At 40.6% G+C, this 19,100-nt stretch overlaps 1 protein-coding gene across 1 annotated transcript in view; it reads left to right on the forward strand.

The window, feature by feature from the left end:
• Positions 1-19,100, forward strand: part of LRRC1 (leucine rich repeat containing 1) — a 70,794-nt gene that overhangs the window by 23,338 nt on the left and 28,356 nt on the right. Inside the window, exons 3-4 of the mRNA XM_057414045.1 lie at positions 5,758-5,836; positions 9,008-9,097. Of these exons, the coding sequence (XP_057270028.1) occupies positions 5,758-5,836; positions 9,008-9,097 (169 nt within the window). The remainder of the gene's footprint in view (positions 1-5,757; positions 5,837-9,007; positions 9,098-19,100) is intronic.

Consider the following 19,100-nt stretch of genomic DNA (forward strand, 5'->3'; position numbering starts at 1 on the left):
AGATGCAGAGCTGTCTCTGAAAGACAACAGCCTGCTCATTTGGGCTTTCCAGCTGGCGAGCCCTTTGCAAAGACAAACAAGTATTTGCAGCACAAATTCCTTCTTGCAAGGTATTTGACTAAGTGGGCAGTTTCCTTCCTCTCAGGTTTGGAAGGTGGAGAGGATGGTTGGAGAGCTTTCTCAAGGGCAGGACCCCTCTGAGAAGGTGGGGGGCACAGAGGAGCCTCTGTGGAAGAAGAGAACTTTAGGCTTCTAAATTACTCAAGCACTGCAGGGCTTCATGCTTCAATGTGTGTGTGATACACTGATGCAGATATTGTGTATTATACAAGTGAAGAATAGGCAGGGGGAAAAAATCTGTGTATTGAATTGGATGAGATCTGGTTTGCTGCTTGTTATCTCTCTCCTGAGGGATAATGCTGCATGGATTCACAATCTTTGTGTCTGGAATGGGCTTCTTGGGTATACTTTCAGTGTAATCAACTGCTTAATACATTTATGAATTACAAATCAGTGAGTAGTTAAGGTGTTTTGATTATGTTGTGTGTACCTGGTGGTGGGCTTTCCACCATCTAGATCAGGGCTATTCACTCGATTTTCACTGGGTGTATGCAGTGTGCCAGCTCTAGCTTTCCTAAAGCACAGTGCTCCATGTTGCCTTCACAGCTGGAATATATGACAGCATCCAGTAGCTGCAACCTGAAAGACTCTTCAACACTGTAAACTCTCCCTCAGCGAAGTTCTTGTAAAAATACTTTTCACTTTGAGCTAGAGTCCACTATCTGAATAGCTCTGGACTGGTCACCCTGTCATAGCCTAGGACTTTCTGGGCCATTGCTTTTGTCTTGATATTGATTAGGTGTTAGAAATTGCATTCACTATTGCAGAATTCTTAAAAGATGCTGGCCCTGTAGCCTCTGGTTAGACAAAAAAATACTACCAGTTCTTGAAATTTTATATAAAACACTGCAAAAATGCGCCATATGAAAGGTTTTATCACCTTAAAAATAAGATTTTCCTTTTCCCCTTGCCCTCCAAGCTAGCAGAAGGAGGAAAGCGGAGGAATGGGGATTGAGAGATGTTGCTAGTGTAAAAATCTTTTTTGTTTGCTGTTGTTGTTTGTTTTTTTTTTTTTATTATTAAAGGCACCAAACCCAAAAATTATTCGAAGTAATTTTCTTATTCAGATAGCACAAAATTCCCTAGTGTCGAACTTACCTTTTAAGTCACTTGCACAGGGTTTGTTACATCATTAGCAGATTCTTGTGTAAACTAGAACAATAAACATTTGAGAGGTATTCTGAATGGGGGGAGGAAGGAAATATGCCCTCTTATATACATGACTGCCAAGCTTTATTTTCATCCACTTCTGCTGGCATGACTTCTTTTTTGCTGTCAGCGTATTTGTATTGTCACACGTCACAGGGCTTATGCTTGGTTTATGGCTTTATTATTAGCAATGCTGCACAATCTGCATGCCAGAACATCTGGGGCATCATATAAATGTAGAGCATTTTTCAGTGTGTAGCATTAGAAGAATTCAACTGAAGTTGAATTTGAGAATTTGAGCTGGGTATCCAGCGGTGGCAAGAAAAGCATTTAACCTTACTGCTGCTGATATTGGCAGGGATGCATGCATTAATGTAATGAAACCGAGTAGGTAACGGTAATGGTGAAAGCTGTTTAATCCATCAAGAGACAGAAGGATTTATTTATATATTTTAATATCTTCTGTTGCATTTCAGTTGATTATGTCACTGCTTCTATTATGAATCATCACCTCTGCTGTAATTATCACTTCATTTTTGTTGTCATATGCTAAAATGCTCCTTGCTTTTTCTCTTCTGAGCTCATTTATACAGCACAATGTTACAGTAGTCTTCACATGTAGTGATAAAGTATCTGCTTGTAACTTGGTTGTGTTTTGCCTCAGAAATCTTTTTAAGGTGCCTTGCAATTACAACAAGTTACATTTCAACGTTGTTGAACTTGATAAACATGTAGTGATCCTCAGTTCAGACAGTGGCGCTGAATTTTTGTCTGTTCTTTGTCCAGTTAGGTGCAAGAGAAAAAACAAATGGTGAAAGTATACATGTAGAACACCCCTAGAAATGGATTTTTCCTTCTTTTCCCTGTGTCTGTTACCATTTCTTCTTGAAGATTTTTGCTCATACAGTGACTTCATAGTTGGAATATCTATGCTGGGGAAGCATGATTCATTTTCAAAACAGATTTAGTAATTTGCAAATGCATCCAAACTATGAGCATAGTATACTGCCTTATTTTACATAGTATCTTATATTGGAGTAATTTTTACTTAGCTCAGATACTTGCTGATTTTACAGATAATACCCAGGACTTGTAAAAGAAAAAGCTTACCAAATACTTCTGCTGAGAAGGTCTGTTTCTATTTTCTTGTTTTCATAGTCCATCATTCAGAGGTAGAAATGATTTGCAATATAGCAATGAAACTACACACAGTTAGAGGAAATCAGTAACATGATAGTTTCAGAAATGTTGTCATAGAGGATTTAAATTTATCTTCTGCTTTATATGTTGCATTTTTATGTGTATAAACTGTGTAGAACAGTTAGTTCTACTTGAGCTTTGATTTTTGTAAGACTGTTTTTATCCAGAATAAAAATGATTCACACAAGAAAGTGTGTATTTGTATATGAGAGGGTTGTGTATCTACATATATGTGTGTCTATAAAAGTTGTGGACACTGTCTTGGTTTAAAAGAAACGAGTTATTTGGAGTCCTCAGAAGCTTTGAAGTAGTCATGTCCCTTTCAGGACTTTTCCAGCTAGTTATCCATGGAAGGGTGGTATGAAGACTAAATGGTGGATGATACATTCTTCACTAGCGGAACTCAGTATCAGAACTGTTGCTGTAATGCAAGGTAGAAGTAACAACATCTATTTGAGTGCATTTATGACCTCTGTTATCAATAATCCTATATTACAAATTCAGTCTTCTACAGGTGGTGCTTAATTGTGGAATGGGTAAAACCATTGGTTCTACTGTCTGTAAATGCAGTTTTGATATTGTTTTGATTTTATGTGTATTTCTTCGTAGGGAGAGGGAAGGTTCCCATTTCTGTGTATTGTTTGAATTTCTTGGAACATGCTTTCAAAAGTGAATGTTTTTTAAAAAAAAGAAAATGCCATCTGTTTTGCAAGAAGGAGCAATGCCTCTGCAATGATTATCAGTGCTTTTACTCTCTGGAGTGTTAGTGAAAGGCAAATGCTTTGAAGTACTTTGAGCGTTACAAGAATTTATCACTTTAAGGTCATTATTTAATCATGCAATCTTAATGAAACTTCTGTTTTCCATTTCAGTTACTTGTCCCTACCATGTGAAAGGAATAAAATGTGAGGTTTTGACTCCTGAAGTGGGGTCAGGAGAGATGCTTGTGAATGTGATGCTTTGAAACAGGCTGGTTGTTCAAGTACCTCCCATTTAAATTTGGGAGCTCTGTGGTGGTTTCATGACTACGTCTGAGGTTCTTTGTAGAGGATCTGCTGGGTGACTGTGCACTGGTGCTTGTTGTGCTGGACTTAGGCTTGAGATGAGACCCATGAAGAGTCTGAAGAGGCTTGGGTGCTCTCTGGCCTGATGTCCCCTGCACAGGGTCTGGAATTGTGGTACCCGCACCTCTCTGGCCCTTGCTCCAGGCTGCAGTCCCACTGGGTGGTCTGGTACCTCTGTGGCAGGCTGCTGCAGGGGAGTGAGCTCAAGCCTGATTTGGGGACTTGGTGTGACCTGTCCCTTCTGACCTCAAAGGTCCCACCTAATGATCCATTTTCGATTTATCTCATTGCTGTTGCGTTTCTGGCAAAGATGTTTCCCCTCAAAAAAACCTGCTTCCCCTCCCATACCAAAGCTGTTACGGAGGAGTGGGTGGGTAAGAACATATAAAACATCATTGATGAGAGTTAGGCTTTAAAGTCACCTATTCCATTTTACGGGAAAACTACTGTTGTTAATGGGCCTTGAAAATTTCTCGTTCACCAAGCGTACTGAGGGAACTATTTGTACCGCTCCAGGCAAACCTCACCCTAAGTGGCTTTGGCATTGTGGGAGCTCAGCTTGGTTGTTTGATGTGTTGCAGTGTGGGTATTTGCTTCTTACTCATTATTTTGATATTTAGTAACAGTGAATGTATTTTCTGAATACGCAGTGTGTTTCTGGGGTAAGTGATTAGACCACTCCAGAGCTAGTCGTAATCATTAGGAACTGTTTCTCCACCTGCTCTACCTGTTTTCAAAGCTGTGGCTAGTGTACTGGGAGCACTGTGGTTCTTGAAGCAAGAGTGATTTGCTTCCATTCCAAGAAGAAACACCTCTTGGATGGGGTGAAACCCATCTGGGTGGTGCCCATCTCCCTCCTTTCCTCCAGCCCTTCCCACTGATGTGGGGAAGAGGTTTCCAGGAGAGGCTCCTCTACTGCCCTTTCATTGGTTGTTCACAGCTAGTGACCTGGTGTTCTTGTTGGCCCTGGGTTCAGTTCTGATCTGGGAATCATTCAAAATAGATGCATTTGCTCAGCTTACCTGGCAAGAGGTGAGCATGATGAGCAGGTAGGTACTTTCCTCCCTCGTCGCACAGCTTTTGGGGAGAAGAGCTGAATGAAATACATAAGCAGTCAATTCTGAGTTACTCAGCTAGGTAGGAAGAGACCCAATTGCCAAGTCTTTTTTTCAGTGTATTTAGATCACCGATAGCTGCTGAAGTCAGTGGTGCCACTTGCATGAGGAAAATCTGTGAAGGCGTTTCCCAAAGTATTCTTTGTGATGACAGCAGTAGGAAGAGGAGATGGAGTAGATGTAATCATGCTCTGTAGAAAAAATGGAAAGAGGAAAAAACTTGGAAATAAAGTCTGATATTTACTTTAAGATTTACTTTTTTTTCCTTTTGAATTCTTTTCAAAATGAGTCATAAAAATCTAAGTTGTTAAACGAAGAAACCAAACATGTTTGTTTCAGCTTTGCTGGATCTTAGTAACAGTAAACAAGGACCTACACAGAGGACCCACAGCTTTCATGAAAATACAACTTGGTGTAAGAGGACCAGAAACCAATTTTATGTCTAAGATAGCATATGCCAATCTGTAGTAGGCGAACATGTAATGGTAATGATACTTGAAATAAAAAGAAATCTGTTTTCACGTACAGATATCTCTGATTACTTTCTAGCAGTCTGAAAAAGTGTCCTAGAACTTACTTGGGACCCATCAATTTTAATAATATTTTAAAATTACCTGTTTTTAGTGTGAGGGAGGGTGGTTCTTCTCCCATGCACGTGTTACAGGTAGAGAGACTTGCACATTTTCTTCTTCCCCTTGTTTTCCCTCCCCATATACTTTCTTCCTCCACAGACTGTGGGCAGGTATTGATCAAATTACAAGAGGCTCAGATTTTAATTGGTTCTTTAGGACAGTCGTGGCACATAGAGAGTTTGGGTTTTTTGATGAGCAGAGGCTGGTAAAGATCAGTCCAAGGACAGGTGAGTAGTCCAGGATCAGGAAGAGAAGCATGGAGCAGAAGGGGGAAATGGGATGTGAAAAAGCACAAAATGGCTGTGCTGTAATAGCTGTGTACATGGACATGAAGCAGGCTTGCATGTTGAAATGTCTTGAAAGATACCAAGATAACTTCTTGCAATAGCAAGTTACTGAATGTAATGAGGCAATAATTTCAGTGTAGCTGCAGTACAGTTGTTGACAATTTTTTTTCCTTTATTTTTTCTTCTGCAGATATTCCCGAAATACCAGAAAGCATCTCATTCTGCAGAGCACTACAGGTAGCAGATTTCAGTGGGAATCCACTGACTAGGTAACTTCCACTTCTTCTTAGTACCTGCTATACCAGAATTACAGTCTTGCTGTAACAATTACAATTTTAAATAAGCCTTAAAAATTGTGATCTAGGATCTCTATGAAATCTTGCCAACAGTGTCTGTCTCTGGCAGGGAATGCAGCAAAAGTTCAGGTTTAAGAAGTGATGTGCATCTTTCTTGGGAGGGGATGAAATTTGTTAGCCAACCAGGAAAAATGTAAATCTGATTGTCTCTTAAGTAATTTTCGTTCCTCTTATTAAATGCATAGGAAAACCATGCTCATACTTGGTAAAGGTAAGGCAATGGTTAGCATGAATACACTGGCACAAACCCAGGTGCCTGACGATTTGGAATAGGCTTTATATCAGCTGCTGCAGATAATGGCTTTTACTAATGATTAAAGCTTGGACTAGCATTTCATTCATCACCCTCCTATCAACTGGGACACGGTGACATCCAGTAACATGTGGCAGAAATGCACTGCATATGTCAGTGACTGCTACAGTTCCTGGCAGTCCGTATTCTGATGAGCTGGGGTTTGGGGATTATGTACACTTTTAGTACAGAAGAGGGGCTTTATTTACATTTCTGTGTTCCATTTGCTTAAGAATTTGAAATTTAAGTAAAATAAGGCTGGAGATAGCAAGGAAAAGATCGTCTGCTAGTTAAGGCCTTTGACTAGTATTTGGAGAACTGTTTCTTAAACCAGCCCGTGGCACAGTGCTCCTTTGTGATGCTGAGAAAGTCACATAAGCCAGAGTATTCACTGTGAGCACTTGCCGACCTGCTTTGCTTTGCACTGTGATGGGCTAGGAATACTTGCAGCTTGCTGGGGTGCTGGAGTGCTAACAAACAGGAGAGTGTCTATAATATCTTAAGCCGCTCCAGTGGTTTTGCAAGACTGCTTCTCCCATGTGTGCAGCTGAGTTTCTTCAGAAGTGTGCTTTGAATATCTCCCATAGTGTGGTCTAAGTTCTCCGGAAAGTCACATCTTTGAGCGTTAAAGGGACACTTGTGAACTTAACGCCTGTGCCTCTGTAGCCCATTTATATAGTGAGGATAATAATACCACAAAAATCCAGTAAAGCAAACTGAGGATGAACTGATATTTAGATAGGCAAGTGGTGAGGGTTCCCGAACAGCTTTTTCCCAGGCATGAATGTGCAGTACATAAAGCTCAGAACTGCATCTCTTGCTACTGAAACCAGAATTGTCTGTATTAGTATGCTAGTTATCCTTCTCGATTTTGTGTGCTGAATAAGGCCTGGGGCCCGACTAATGTGTTTCCTTAAACAGTAGTTGTAATGCACAGCTACAACTGAGTTAAATTAACAAAAGAGTTGAAAGGCTTTTTAATGGGGTTGAAGTAGATCTCATAGCTCTTAGTTGACAGTTAAAGAGAATTTAGACAATTCTTGATAAAGTGGCTCCAAAGTCTATGTATGTCCTGGAAAGCATCACTTGGAGCAGTTTACTAAGTTAGAAAACACAGATACCAAAACTTGATACACATGGTTGCCAGGTATTTTCTGGAATGAGATCCAGAATGTCAGTTTTGCCTGTATAACAGCACGTAGGTTTTGGCACTAATTTGCACAGACAGAGTGGGAAAGTCTAGTAGTGATTTCCTTTTCTGTGTGATACCGTGGAACTTTTTATAGCCATTGATTCTTGTCCTTATTTCCTCTAAGCTTAAAAGCTGGGCAGAGATCTTCCCAATCAATGTTCTACCACTAATACAATATGTTGTCTCATTGTCAACCTTAATAATTGATGAGCCTACAGCATTAAAAATGGCTGGCAGACCATTTTCCCCATTGCTTTAAGATGATTTCAGATTTATATTAATGAAAAGCAGGCACATTTATTGTAGAGTAGACTGCAATTCCACTATATGATATAGATAGAATAGTTCTAATTAGAAAGGACCTACAACCATCATCTAGTCTAGCCTGCCCACTTCAGGGCTGACCAAAAGATACTCAGACCATTTAACTCCAGTCTTAAATCTTTTATAGCCTAACCGGTGATGAGTAATTATAGGGGAGCTCACATTTTGGAGACATCAAGCATGTTTTGTTAATAAAAGTTCAGAAAATTACCTATAGTGCAGTATGGAGTTGAGCACATTAAAAGCACCCTCTACCCTCCATTCTAATTTGGTTTTTTTTTTTCCTTTCTCACATGCACAGTTGTATTTGCCTGTAGGTGTGTGTCTCCTTTTAGCTAGTTGCCTGCAGGTCACTCCATCTGCCTTGAGCTGGGTGGTGTGGAGAGCAGGAACCAAACCAAATGCTACAGCTTAAGTTTAGGTTGAATGCCTGGAGGTTGAGCAGAAATTGGATGGCTGGGTCAGGGCTTCTTCTCTACCTCATTACCCCTTTTAACCCACCCTGTCTCCTGTGCAACCTCAAACTGAGCTGCTTGCTGCAGCCCAGTTGCCAGTGAGCAGTGAGTGGTACAGGAATCTGCCTGCGTGAGGGGAGGGGAAGACAAGGCATGCAGAAGATGTTAGGTGACGGTCGTAAAGGCTTTGGGAACTTTGGAAGTGTTTTGCATATGGCTGCATTTTATAGTGTAAGAAGGGAGTGATTACATGCTGTTGTGTTGTGAACCAGTAAATGTGAAATGCTGTAACAGTGCAACCTTGTCCTCATGGGGAACAGACTGTTCCTTTGAAAAGCAGCCTAGTAGCTAATACAAAATGGCCATGCTGTAAGCATGTGTGTAATGGAAGCCTGAATGAAAATAATTTGTTTAGTTATTTCACTGTCTAAGTGATACAGGAAAATAATAGTAAAAATGTTCAGTTTTTTGTTTAATATGTTTGATTTTTAGAAATTTGTTAAAATGCTTCAAATGTTCTCAAGCCCTATAGCTTCTTAAAGTTACAGATTGTGGGCAGGGAAGAAAGGGGCTAGGAGGCATGGATATTACCTATTCTCTGACACAGAAAAAGCTTTAAAATCTCTTTAGTTATGGGTTTTTTTTGTACTATGATCCTTAAAATTTTCTGGGAGTCGTGCTGGAGTTTGGGCATGCTTCCCTCTGTGTTTATTTTCTAAATAGATTCTTGTTTTCCACTACATGTTCTCTTTTCCAGTATGTATTACGTGAATGTCAATACTTCTGATGGAAGTCCTTGATTTGAGTCAATATCTCCACAGGTTGCCTGAAAGCTTTCCTGAATTACAGAATCTAACATGTCTTTCAGTAAACGACATCTCTCTGCAAGCACTACCTGAAAACATTGGGAAGTAAGTTTTTATACTTTATTCCTATTTTATTTTATTTTCCCCTTTGTTGTTACAACTATTATATAAATGACTTGCATAATTGTATGTAATTTCTTGCAATTTATAAAGTTTAAAGTTTATGCGCTTATTTTTTATATTCTTTCCAGGCTGATGAATCTGTTTAAGAAAAATCCCTTTGCATTTTCACTTGACATTTGCAGGCTAATGTGGAATCTGAAGCATGTGTATGTATGTTTTGTTTCTGTTCTCCAGGATTTGGATTAACTTGGAATTTTAGGTGCAGAATTTAAGATGGTGTTTTATGATGAAGATCTGACCTTTTACTTCCCTTCATTGTAGTAGGCCATTGATCTGTTATTGTGAACGTGTCAGATGGCTTGCAGCTTAGCTCAAAACCAGACCATTTTTGGCACAAGAACAGATGGGTAAAAGCTGGCAGTGATCAGGATGGAAATTAAAAAGGTTCCTAAGTATAGGAGCAGTCTAGTTCCAAAAAAAAGCTCCGGTGGGAGCTGTGGAGAGGATAACTCTTGGAACAGCTCTTAAGATGAAATCTGATAGGCTTTTAAGATATGTTTGTTAACTCTGGGAAGTAGAGCAAGGTTGCAAGGGCAGACTTCTGAAGTAGAGACACATGGAAAATAAAGTGAACATTGTTTATCTGTCTCATTTTGACTGAAATGAACATTCATACTTGGAGAAGGGAAATCTCTCTCCTCTTAGTGGGGAGAAGGGTGTATCTTACAATTTGAAGAAAAGGTAATTCTATATCTCCTCACTTGAATATGTAAGAGTGGCTGTGCAGCTTCAGATCAAAGGCTCTTCTAGCCCAGCTTCCTTCCACAATTGAAGTAAGTAGATGCCTAGTGATTAAGAAGAAAAGAGTGTGTTTCAGTGCTCCTCTTGCCATCCCCTGACTATTTCTGGTTTGAAGATTTTCCTGAGTTTTGGGTTTTGGTTTGTCTAATTGGTAGCCCATAATGGATCCCTTTTTCACATACTTGTTTAGTTTCTCCTTGAGCTCATGAGGGTATCTTCCGTATTCTCCCCTGGCGAATAGCTGCACAGGTCTATTAGCCATTGCACTGATTTGTTGTTAGTTTTTTTTTTTAGCCTGGGTTCACCTACCTTGTCTTTGATCCCTGGTATTGGAAGAGGCAGTGAGCAGCTGATCTTGATCACTTGATTTGCTATTGATGCCTTTGTAGTTTACTAGAATACCCCAGGAGCTTTTTTCCTGGCTGAAGAGTCTAACTTGCTATTTCAGCTTCACAGAACTTAAGATATGTGTGCTTTAACTCAGAAAAGAAGTTTGTTACTTTTTCTGGGAAACAGCATCTTGGAGAATTTGAAATTTCTTGCAGCACCTGAGATTGTTCTTTATCTTCCCCAACCCCCTGTTCTTTTATATGTGCACCTGCCTTTATGGTTGGTTACCTTGCCTATATTGTTCTAAGTTACTGTGTACTGAACCATTTCCACCTTTCTTTGGAAGGGTGCTGTAACTCAGACATTGAGTCACGAGGATCAGTAGAGGCTTATTAACTTCAGACAGCCTTTCATAAAGTGGTATGTTTCTAACATGGGTTCTTTCATGAGACAACATAGTAAACGCCAACTGTTTCTAAACAGAGGAGTCCAGAAAAGATCTTATTATTAGGAGCTCCTGCAATATAGTCAAGTTCAGACCGGCATTGCTTGAGCCACATCCCATGGGTATGAAAGTTGTCAGCTGGCATCGCTCCAGCAGCAACAGAAGTGGAAAATGTCTTTTGAAACCTCCTGCAAGCACTAACAGGTTCAGCTAACGTGCGCCCAGTGACTATGGCCAAGTCTTAACCTAAAAATTGCATGGGCCAGGGCTTTTGTGACATTCTTCCTATTCTGTAAAAGTTCATAAAACTTTTCATGCAGCTTTCCTCAGCACTGGCAGCTAAGAACAAGCTAGTTCAGACTTTACGGCTGCTGAAAACCAAGGCCAAAAATGTGGGATTCTGCCTGATGATGAAAATGATTACAAGAAATATGACAAGCTGAAATGACTCCAAGAGCATGAGCTGGGCTGCTCCTTTGTAGACAGTAGTTAGTGGAAGGTTGCTGGCTTCCCTGAGAGGTCACTGACTGCAGCGGCTCTGGCTTCTTTCTTGTCCTGCCTGTCATTGAGTGGTGTGAATGCAATAGCCTCTGTTTTGGAGCAAATGACTAGAAAGCACTTCAGTTAAAATAGGAATACCAGACATTTGCAGGTATGTCAGTATGTGGAGCTGTGCAAGAACATGGGTAAAAATTTGCCTATTGATCCTAAGCAGTCCAGGGAAATGCTGTGATATCATTCCAACCCCACATGAGCTGTTGCAGAACACAGCAATGTAGCCTGTACTCTCTTGAAGTCTGTATGTGATTCCTGATATTGAAGCTAAAATGAGAAGGGATTCTCATTTGCCTCAGGAAGAGCTGTATGCTTGTCATGGTAGTGTTGGTGAGTTCTCATGGAGGGCTAGTTTGACAGGCCTGCTTTAATCTGGGAGGTGCTCCCCCATTAGCTATCTAGAATATGAATATGGTACTTCTATAAAAACACTTCAGTCTCATTAGCAGAAATTTCTGCTATCAGGTTCATTCTTAAAGAAGCAAACAAATGTGTGGGGTTGTTGTCTTTGGCTTATCAGGTGTTCACTGTAAGTGGGAATATGGAAATTGAGAAGACAGTGGTAAGCCTGGGCTAAAGATGCATGCTTTCCAACCTTAACATTACACAAATGAACTCATGAGGTGTCCACCCAAATGTGCTGAAGTCTGTTGGGGAATGTCTTGTTGACAGAGAGAATGGGATCCAGCTGAAAGTGACTGGAAGGTCTTGTTTGTATTTAATGAGAACTGTAACCTGAAGTCCTTATGGATCATTTACCTGCATGAGTAAATTTTGTCAAAGTTTTAGCATTAGATTTATAAATAATAGATCTATGTTTTCCAGTCTGGCTACTAACTAGTGCAGCTTTCCTTTTTCAGTTTGCAAAATTTTCATCATTTATTGCAAGTGAATTTCATGGCGCAGCCGACCACCTTGTGTTTGGTAAAAGCAGTGAAATGCTCTGTGGCTTCTCCAAAGATTGCCTGCTTGTGCTCTTCTGTTCCTTTCTCTGTTCTTTTCCCTCTGCACTTGCTGGGACACAAGAAATGCTAGAAAATAGAAAGAAAATCATGCTTATCCTATCTTTCTGGCTGAAGAGACCAAGTAAGGCTCTTAAAGGTGTTTGGTTATGTTTGCAAATGCATTACTGAAGTTTTAGTGTGCTTTGGATAATAATGGTATTACTTGATGGAATAGGCTGGACCTATGTGCTTTGTATGAGATCTGTCAAATAGTGAGCAAATACTGTTTGTGATTTATTCTCCTGCAGTTGGGCTTGTTTCGGGGAAGAACTTGAAGTCCCTGTGCTTGCTGCCAGTCTTCTGGCCGCTACAGTATGTGATACTTAGGCAAATGCATCCTAAATTCTTACAGTCTTATACTCTTGTCTGGAAACTGTCTAATGCAGACAGTGAAATCTCTAATTCATCTGCATGTAATACAGTATGTACTTAGTGTCACTTTAGTTTTTTTAAGCTACCTATTTAAAATCTTGTGGCATTGCACATTTGCCTTACTGCCTGAATGGGCAAAGTGAGAAAAGTAATGGCAAGTATTTTTCTGAGTGGGAATGCTTGGAAGGTTAGGTAGGAAGTTTTTCCTAATGGCAGATAATAGACTTGAATTGCCTGGCAGTGAACCATTAGTGGAAGTGTGTCTTCCTCCTGAGTTCAGATATCCAATCTGTTATTTTCATGGTCTAATGTATAAGATGAATTCCAGTGTTCAGCTTCACTGTCTCAGGCCAGTGTCTGAGCTTGATCAAGCCATTGATACGTAGAGTTGCTGTGAATACTTTTGCTGTGCCGTTAAGAATTCTTCTGTATAGATTTTTTTATACTTTTCTTTCCCTTTCCATTGCCAAAAGGAGTATTTTTAATAGTCCCAACTGGACATTTGAAGAACATAAGCAAGGCCTACTTTGAACGTTTTGTCCTTTCTCTTGCTTATGCATAGCCATGCTCAGTGTATGTCAACTTCTCTTTTTTCTGTGTGACCAATCTGCTTATCCAGTGCTGGTATATGTGCTGACAGTTTTCCCTGGTCAGATAAAGCATTCCTCTTTTAAGCTCATGTACTGTTTTAGGGCGTACTAGAATGATGTGTGACATACTGCGTTAGGACTTGGTAAAAGGTTAGGTGTCTTAATATTATGAGTGCTAATTTTTGTGTTTCCCTGTGATTGTGTTCTCGTAATTCCTGGTGTGGTTGCTATCTGGAGTAAAACAGTGAATGCTAATGCATGTGAGATCTTTTAGCTAATAATTAGGTAGGTGCAGCTTGGAGCAGGAATTGTCCTGTTGGCTGGGTGAACCATTCAGAGAAAAATGTTACACAATTTAAGCTGAGAGTGGGAGAGTCTTTTACAATGTTTCCCAGTCTAATGAGAGCAAGTCTAATTTCCTTGCCTATTCTGCAGAACCATGTATGTCTGTACAGCTGCCCAACAAGCAAGCATAACCTGTTCTTTCCAGCGTGGGTAGCATTTAGGAGTTTCCACTTGCTTCCCGGATTTTTCTTCAGTACTTCCTTATTCATGTTACATCCAAAACACAGGGCATGACTTTTACCTGCAATTAAAAAAACAGAGTATTTTTATGTAGGGGTATTTGGGTAAATCAGGGTGTTTGTAAGACTTCCTAGTGCATACCATACAGTAGTATGAATAGTCTAATGTATGTCTGTCCCCAGCATTTTCTCTGTCCATTTGCGTTCATTCTTTAGCGTTGTCTTAAGGGTTAGTTCCCTGCCACCGCCAGCCCTCTGTGATGTTGTTTTTTTACCAGCAAAGATTTGGGAACTTAAGAAATCCATACAGTGCTCTCATGGCTTGACGTCTAGAAAGAGAAGAGAGATTGTGTCAGTTTTGTATGTTTGCTTACTTACTTGTGGTTCATAGGCTTGAATGGAACCCAGGTACCTTCTTTGGGAGGCATTTTATGTGAGTCTCTTAATCTAGCAATGTGCTTAATCTAGCATTGGATTCTCAAATGGGTGATTCACAGGGGCAAAAAACCCAGTCCTGCCAGCATGAAATGTGTATTTGAAAAAGACAGTTACCTGTTAGGCTCTGTGAGGACAACAAGATCATCAAGTTTTGTTAATGGCTGAAGCGAAGTGCAGAGCTTCACTATTGTGCTTGACATTATGATTTAAGGCCTGCTGTCCGTCAGCACACCAAACATCTAATTCATATCCAGATTTTAGCTTTCATCTTTTTTTGAGCAGTCTCTTCTGTGCCTGAAAAAGATAAAGATTACCTCTTTTTCTTTGAATGCTAAGGTTTAAAGTAGGAGTGTGTTGGAAGTTCCCTGCCTGATCTCTAGCATGGCAACTAAAAATAGCTTTCCTCTGCCATACACAATCTTTATCTCCCCCCATTCTAAAATATACAGATGGTCACCTACTTGGACATGATCTCCAAATCCTGAGGATTCAACTGAAGTTCACAGTAATTAAGATCATGATCCATAGTATCCCCATCATTCACAGCCTCTGTTCTCTTTTTTTCAGAGAACTGCATAATCTGTGATGCAGTAGACTAGCTTTGTTTTAGCTTTAGAAACTTTTGATGTGGGGAGGGATGAATTTATTTAGATGGGAAGGATATTCTTCTGATGCCTATGACTGATGAGTCTGGTTTACCCCCAAGCTGCAAGCAGGCTGAATGGATCTGTGGACCTTACTACTGAAAGGGAAATACCAGGTAAGCACAGAAATTTTCCTCTTAACATCTGCAGCTAGCAGGTAAAATGCTGAAATAGGCATTTCATTATGATAGTGAACATAATGAAAAGAATAGAACATATGTTACTGCACATAAGAGCATTGTTTTGCAGAAAGATTTGTTACAGGCATGCTTTTCAGAAGCAGTGGAATGACAAATATCCAGAGTTATTGTGTTGGAGAAACAAAGTCATGGAATGTGGTTGCTTTTTTGTGTATATATATATATGTTTAAATCTAGAGGTTTAGAAATTTGCAGCCACTTCTGAACTCAGAATCTTTGATGTTGATCTGAATAGGAGTAGCTGGAGAAAAGAGGCCTTCATAGGCAGGGGTGATGTGCTTGATACAGGTGATGCAGAAGCAGATCTGAATGGCATGCTTATTCTGATGGTGAATTCCTGGTCCAGTCCTTGACTGTGTGTTTTTCGTAGTGAATGCTGGGATACCTCAAGTCTAGATTACACGTCTGGTAGCGTCACACGTAATGGAAAACATTTTTAAAATTGTGTGGAACAAGACAATGTAATTCTGTTCTAAAGTTTAGCATAATAATGTCTGATTAAAATATGCTCTTATATGATACAAAAAGAGTGATGGGGAGGCTTTTCTTGCAAATACGTAGGAGAAAGACTGTTTGTAGGTGGTCTGGCTAGGCTGGTTTAAGTAGTGTGAGAAGCTCTCACTCTGGCTTATCTGAATTTAGCATGACAAGTAGTATTTATGGAGTTTGAGTAGGTAGAGCATTCAACGTTAATCACAGCTGTTTGTTAAATGGACAGAGCCTTGGGTGACACGGTTTAGTGGGAGGTGTCCCTGCCCATGGCAGGGGGGTTGGAACTAGATGATCTTAAGGTCCTTTCCAACCCTAACTATTCTATGATTCTATGAAACCTGAATGCGAAGGAACTCCAAAGTTTATTTCAGGAACACTGTTTAACAATATAATAGTGAATGCAGTGCCATCTGGCCTTTAAATAAGAGACGTTGCATCTTGTATGTTGCACAAGGAAGAAGTTTGATGTATATTTAGCAATTTTTTTTGAATTAAGTTGTTGAAGATTGGTGGTGTGTGAATGGAATGAAAGATATTTAAAAAATGAAATCTTGCAGTAATAGTGAATTGGCTTATCCTCCCCAACCTGTTCCAGTAATCTTGATAAGCAAATTGGAGATTGTTGAGCTAAAGCATTCAAAAGGGAACAGGCTGAGCCATGATTACGAATCGCTCTCTTCTTTTAAATGATGCCTTTTGAAGGTCATAGGGAGTTCAATGTTCCTGTCTCTTCTTTGGACCATGCTTGTTGCTACATGTGAGTGGGACAGAAATAGTAGAACTGATCTCAGCAACTTGAAACCCAAGTTTATGTAAAAAATTAATCTTAATTAGAAGCTTAGACTACCTCTGTTACATATTTAGGGAGTTCTTTGGCCATAAACTGTAGAACTTTCCTCTGGTTTTTAAAATTTGGATGTGACTTGTGCTACTGGCTGTATATTTAGTCTTTCCTCCAGTTAGTGGCTGATAAGATACTGAAGTTTTTTATCCTTCTGTTTTCAGTTGTGGAAGATCTGTAGCTTTTTACAAGCCAATTAATGGTACTGACAGTACCATTTACAAGCCAATTAATGGTACTGACAGTCAATTCAAGTAACTTGCTGCGCAAGTACTCTTCCTGTGGCATTCAGTGTCTTTGCTGTTTAAGGGTATGATGACAAAATTAACTGACTTTACTTTCTTTTATGCCTATTTAAAATCAGTCTTCCAGGGAAGGAGCATTTTCATAGAATCATAGAAGGGTTTGGGTTGGAAGAGACCTTAAAGATTGTCTAGTTTCAACTTCCCTGCCATGGGCAGAACACCTTCCAGTAGACAGGGTTGCTGAAGCCCCAACAAACCTGGCCTTGAACACTTCCGGAGAAGGGGAGTCTAGAACTTCTCTGGGTATTTTCCTCCTGTAATTTGTGTCCACTTTTCTCAGCTCTATAGAAAGTGGCAAATTTTAGGAACATAATTTTTACTATGTCGCTGACATGGACAGTGGGATTGAGTGTGCCCTCAGCGAGTTTGCCGATGACACCAAGCTGTGTGGTTCGGTTGATACGCTGGAGGGAAGGAATGCCATCCAGAGGGACCTCGACACGCTTGTGAGGTGGGCTGATGCCAACCTCATGAAGTTTAACCATGCCAAGTGCAAGGTCCTACACCTGGGTCAGAGCAATCCCAGGCACAGCTACAGGTTGGGCAGAGAAGAGATTCAGAGCAGCCCTGTGGAGAAGGACTTGGGGGTTTTGGTTGATGAGAAAATGAACATGAGCCGGCTTCAGTGTGCGCTTGCAGCCCAGAAAGCCAACCGTATCCTGGGCTGCATCAAAAGGAGCGTGACCAGCAGGTCAAAGGAGGTGATCCTGCCCCTCTACTCTGCTCTCGGGAGACCTCACCTGGAGTATTGTGTGCAGTTCTGGTGTCCTCAACATAAAAAGGACATGGAACTGTTGGAGCAAGTCCAGAGGAGGGCCATGAGGATGATTAGGGGACTGGAGCACCTCCCGTATGAAAACAGGCTGAGAAAGTTGGGGCTGTTGATCCTGGAGAAGAGAAGGCTGCATGGAGACCTCATAGCAGCCTTCCAGTATCTGAAGGGGGCCTATAAGGATGCTGGAGAGGGACTCTTCATTAGGGACTGTAGTGATAGCACAAGGGGTAATGGGTTAAAACTTAAACAGGGGAAGTTTAGGTTGGATATAAGAAGGAAATTCCTTCCTGTTAGGGTGATGAGGCACTGGAATGGGTTGCCCAGGGAGGTTGTGAATGCTCCATCCCTGGCAGTGTTCAAGGCCAGGTTGGACGAGGCCTTGGGTGATATGGTTTAGCATAAGGTGTCCCTGCCCATGGCAGGGGCGTTGGAACTACATGATCTTAAGGTCCATTCCAACCCTAACGATTCTATGATTCTAATATTCTACTTTGAAATTTTATTACTAGAATTGTTCTCACTAGAATACTTGTCCTGCTTGTCAAACTCCAGAAGCAGACTGCTAAGGAAGGCCTCACGTGCCTTTTCCTTGCTCATTATACACCTAAACTTGAAAGAATAGTGTTTAATTAATAACAAATTACTTTAAGTTATTTTGCCTCTAAAAAGGAAGGGGAATGCTCTCAAAGATTGCTTCTATCTTTAACAGTAGTGGTAAGATGTAGTGACAATTTTGTCAAAATTAGGCCTAGCTAACGTTGCTTTGCAGTATTTTTTTACAGCATTCTTTATATCCTGGGGTAGAACCATAGGACTTCACATGTATGAAGATAGTTTGTTTTGAAATGGATGAGTGCCTTTATTTAGGAAATTAATACTTCCTGTAATTTCTGGCTCATGGAAGAATTTCTGGGATTCTCTAGCTAAGAATTTGCAAAAATTGCTCTCCCCTATTGCACAGTGTGGGGATAAGGTCTCTCTCTATAAATTCTGTCAGATTAATCTTGTAAAAATTCATTAGTACTTTTCTTTATCATTCACTCTGTAAAATAGGCTTCCATAACCAGAGGGTACCCAAACAAAAAGACAAGAGGTGGAGGGGGAAGCTGAAGTTAGGCTTTTTTGAGAAGTAGTCTTCTGGAGAAAAGAGAGCATTTCTTCCTTGTATCCAATCTAAACCTGCCCTCTTTCTGTTTAAAACCACTGTCCCTTGTTCTGGCCCTGCTAAAAAGTTTGTACCCATCTTTCTTGTAAGTTCCTTTTAATCACTGAAAGGCTGCAGTGGGGTCTCTCTGGAGCCTTTTCTTCTTCAGGCTGAACAAGTCCAACTCTCTCAGCCTGTCTTCATAGGAGAGGGGCTCCAGTCCTCTGATCATCTTTGTGGCCCTCTTCTGGACCTGCTCTAACAGGTCCACATCATTCTTACGTTGGGAGCCCCAGAGCTGGATGAAGTACTCCAGGTGGGGCCTCACCAGCATGGAGCAGAAGGGGAGTGTTGCATCCCATGATCCTGTCATTTTACTGGGGGTGGGGTGGGGGGAAGAGTTGCTAAATATCAGGTTCTCAGGGAACTGTTGGTCTGCAGCTAGAAGCATTGTGGGATGGGAGTAGCTTAACAGCATCCTATCAGATGAGTGACTAGTCACCCAACTGGTGTGTCATGGGGCAG

The sequence above is a fragment of the Pezoporus wallicus genome, unplaced genomic scaffold (assembly GCF_028554395.1).
Source record: "Pezoporus wallicus isolate ANWC-B61680 ecotype Strahan unplaced genomic scaffold, APGP_CSIRO_Pwel_v1 contig_6428, whole genome shotgun sequence".
NCBI lineage: Eukaryota > Metazoa > Chordata > Aves > Psittaciformes > Psittacidae > Pezoporus > Pezoporus wallicus.